General features: G+C 43.0%; 1 protein-coding gene across 2 annotated transcripts; it reads right to left on the minus strand.

Annotated features, from left to right (window-relative positions):
• Positions 1-772: 772 nt before the first annotated feature.
• On the minus strand, positions 773-2651 carry LOC133765029 (akirin-1-like). Of its 2 annotated transcripts, XM_062198524.1 has the most exons (2): positions 2230-2651; positions 773-2094 (listed from the first exon to the last, which is right to left on the minus strand). In XM_062198524.1, the coding sequence occupies exons 1-2, from the start codon at positions 2585-2587 to the stop codon at positions 2012-2014; spliced, it is 441 nt and encodes a 146-aa protein (XP_062054508.1). In that variant the 5' UTR covers positions 2588-2651; the 3' UTR covers positions 773-2011. The 2 variants fall into 2 exon arrangements, with proteins under 2 accessions (XP_062054508.1, XP_062054507.1); XM_062198523.1 differs by having other exon boundaries at positions 773-2602.
• Between the last annotated feature and the right edge of the window lie 1462 nt (positions 2652-4113).

Below are 4113 nucleotides of genomic sequence, written 5' to 3' on the forward strand. Positions count from 1 at the left end.
TATTTTAAATGGCTTATAGATAAGATTGTCCATAAATTTAAGCTGCTAAAATCAATCAAATATACATTTTAATTTGTGTGACCTGAATCTGTGTATCATATGTTTTAAACTTGTTGGTAGAAAGAAACTAAAAACATTTTAGATGGTTGTGCTTAAGTTTACTGGCTAAACAAACTACACCATGTTAGATATTTAAGACGTGTTTTCAAATACATGATTCTTAAAATTTATAGAAGGCATTGGACCTTCTGGTAAATGTTTTCTTAAGTTGTTATCTAATGGTTGAAACTGTTTGCTAAGTATTCATGTGATATTGCTATTGTCAGCAAGCGATCTAGGACTTGCTCCCTCATTTCTCTATTCTAAGCCCAACTTGTTCTTTCATTTCTCTGTTCTCTTCAAGGTAGGAAACTAATTCTATTATGAAGGAATCCGTAGGACGCACAATTTAATCTTTAGACCTTATACAAGAGATGGCTAACATTTTTCTGTAATAGCATAGCCAAAATAAGAATTTTTTTTAACAAATAGCTTAAGTATTTTATTTGTTTGCAACTAAGCTTGTTAACACTATATAATGAAAATGTACAAAGAATAAGGTTGCAGTTTTTGGTTAGATTTAAGTCAAAGACATTCATTAATAAGGAATCTTTGAATGTGAATATTCCAGAAATTTCTCTAAGCTATCTGATCAGAACAACTGTCTCTGAATATGACCTTACTTTGGAAGGTACTGGCATACATCTGAATTAAACTCAAACATTTCAAAATAAGCCCTAATTAAAAAAAAAACTATTCTATATTCAAACTAAAACAATTTTAATAGAACTTTCCTTTCCAGAAACAATAATAATGAAAACAAGGCATTTTGTAAAATGTGGTCCTGAACAAGTCACAGTAAAAAATAAATGTATACTTAACTTCCACCTCCTCAAAACAGAGGCTACTCTCTGTTCCTCAGCCTTGAAACAAGGTGAAGAACAGCCTGTAAGCAACGTCAGGCAGGGGGCTGCCAAACACAGCTCAAGCAGTTGAACATGGACACCTCCTAAGAATCTGGGGAACCTGATCCAAGGAGCCAAATTCTACCTTTAAGAACTGATACAAAGGTGAAGTGGCTCCTCCCGAGTAGCAGTTCTGCTGGGCCCCGGTGCTGGCCCTGCCCCGTGCTCACCCATGTTATGCTCCCGCTCCAGGGAGGTCTTTTCCCTTTAGAGGGACGGGTCCAGGGAGCTCTTTGATTGTGTGAATGAGGTGAGCGCCAACTCCATTGGGTATTTTAAGGCTTGGAGTCAAAGTATTTTCTGACAGAGCTAGGCAGAGTCCACGTGTCAAGCGCCATCTCCAGTTTGTTCTAATTTCTCACCACGCATTTGCAGATCTAGGACTGCAGATTCTCCATTCTACCATCATCATCACATCTAATGTCCATCCTAAATTATGATTCACACTCTGTGCCTGGACACAGTCCCGGTGTTTAACAATAATACCTACACATAAACAATCCACTGTTACAACTTATATGGTCACAAAACATTAATGATCTTCTGTAGACCAAGCCAATGTTTTTAACCATAATTGTCATGCATCAAATTCACAGCCAGAATCCCCAAGGTTAAAAAAGTTTGCACAATACAAATAGTAACTTAAAATACACACACATATACACACACTCTCGCACACACTTCTTACAGAACTGTGCTTGGGGAAACTCCATTTGTTGAGTGCCACTGAAGGCATATTTTGCTAAACTGCTGCTCCAGGTATTTTGTTTGGAAAATCTATCACAGTAGGGCACAGCTGTTTATTGGATGAGCAGAAAAGAAAGATATGCTTGTGGCAACCAGAAAGTTTTAGGTCTTTCAAGTTGTATAAAATGGACCTGCAGAAAACATTTAAGTGTTCTCAGGATGCGAAGTTGGAGCTGAAATGTGATATCAAACCAGTTGCAAAAAGTGTACAGCAGCCATCTTTTGAGGTCAAACCTGGTACCCAGATACGCAAAAAAGCTTCAGGACACATAGCTTGTTGGCCTTGTCCCATATCGTCGCATAATCTGATCATGTGTGAATTTCACAAAAGATTCATATTGTTCTGCTAGTTTGGTATTGAGGATTTGCTCATATTCCTCCCGAATTTTGTCTTCATAGTCTTTTAAAAGACGCTCACATATTATTCCAACTTGTCGGAGGGTAAAGGTGGGCTGGTCCTTCTTCATCCAGGAAGAACCTGGAGAACTAGGTGCTGTGAGTGCTGAGGAGTGAGGCTGACTCTCTGAATTACAAACTTCACTCTGATTAAGAACAACTTCTAAATGTCTCCACCTCTGGTAACGACTATATTCTTGTTTTATGTTCTGAAAAATTTGCTCCAGTGTTGGAAGGCGCCGCTCGCTGCCGGGCGGGGCGGGCGGCTGCAGAGTCAGCGGTGGGGTCTGCGTGTGAAAAGGCGGCGGCTCCGCATCCAGGGGCCTGAGGCCCGGAGTGGGGCCGGGCAGAGGGGCGCAGCGCCGCCGCTTCTGGGAGCCGGGGCTCAGCAGCGCCGCCTCGAACTCCATGGGCCGCTTCAGCGTCGCTCCACACGCCATGCCGCGGAGGGGGCCAGAACGGCCTGGCACCGATGGGGAGGGAACTACTGCCCAACCTCCGGCTCCTCAGCGGGGCTCGCAAGCCCAGCCCCCAAAATAAGAACTTAAATAATAATCTCATAGCTAGATTCTCTTCGCCATCAGCGAAGTATACAGTAAGTAGAAAAAACCTCCCTTTCAGACCAAAGGGAAAGAAAGTTTTAAAGTGAGAATATAATTTTCCTCATGGGCATTGTCTCCCTTAGAAAAACTACTACAGAACATGCCTGTGACTATAGACTTGTAGTTCAGGCCACTGAAGATTAGAGATGGGACACGGGCACTCCCTTGACTTGCATCCTCTGGTCTGCTTTAACACAAACCAGGAGGAAAAGAAAGCTCGGCATCAGAAGCAATGGGTGGCAGGCCTATTAATGGCTGATCTGTACAGTGATCTGCCCTCAAGGAGACCCAACAGGCCAGTCCACTGCAGTGGCTTTCAATGTGGTAAGCCTGGGCTTCAGCAGAAGTCAGCTTGTGAAGAGCCCTGGCAGCTCTGCCAAGAGTTGGATCACTGGAAATGGACCTGCCCTGGAGTCGAAGGAAGCGAAGGTCAGAGCCACAGATCTTATTGGCTCTAAGCTGAAAAGCCCTTCACTCAGCCCAACTTCCAAAGTGACCACTGCAGCTGAGGGGATGGTCAAGTAGGGTCAGCAACATTGCAGGCAGAACTGTAAATTTCTTGTTAGAGATGCCACCTGCCTTTACCTGGCCAGCTCTCCTCCCAGGCCAGCCAAGTAATGAAAGTCAACAGAGTGCCTTCCCCTAGGCAGTTCACACCTCCCTTAGGATATACCCCATGTGAAGAGATAGATAGGTCTGGGCCTCTTAACTTACAAGGCCTAAAGCCCACCAGATTGTTATCAAGCCCCTTCTATCAGGTTCTATTTGCCTCTCAATCAGAAAACTTAATTGTAGCTTAGACAGCACCTTTCTTAGCTCCTCTAATAATGACTCTGTCCTTTGTTCTAGGCCCTGTCTAGCACACTTGGGCCTCATTCCTTTGTAATCATAACCTCTACTCTACCACCAATGGCTCTACTCCCAACCTGTGTGTACTGATGGTCCTCTCCCCACTTAATGCTGTATAATTGTTCAAACCTGGTAAATGCCACTCTTAGGATCATTGGTTACTATCCTCACTCTGTCTTTTATGACCTTGTCTAAATATGATCAGAGTCGGAAAATTTGGAAGGCTTCCATAGCCTTGGCAACTCATGACGACAGCCTAGGGTGGTTACTGGCGCCATAAACTAGAGTGTCAGTTTGTTGGGTCAGCAACAGGAGCCACTGTGCACTTGCTCCTCATGTGGGATCTCTGTCCTTAATGTGCTGTACATTGTGATTTAATGCTATAACTAGTACTCAAATAGTATGTTTCACTTTGTGTTTCTATGTGGGTGCAAACTGTTGAAATCATTATACTAAATTGATCTTCTGTATATAAAGAGAATAGAAAATGAATCTTGATGCAAATGGAAGGGGAG

This window comes from Lepus europaeus, chromosome 1, assembly GCF_033115175.1.
Source record: "Lepus europaeus isolate LE1 chromosome 1, mLepTim1.pri, whole genome shotgun sequence".
Classification (NCBI taxonomy): Eukaryota; Metazoa; Chordata; class Mammalia; order Lagomorpha; family Leporidae; genus Lepus; species Lepus europaeus.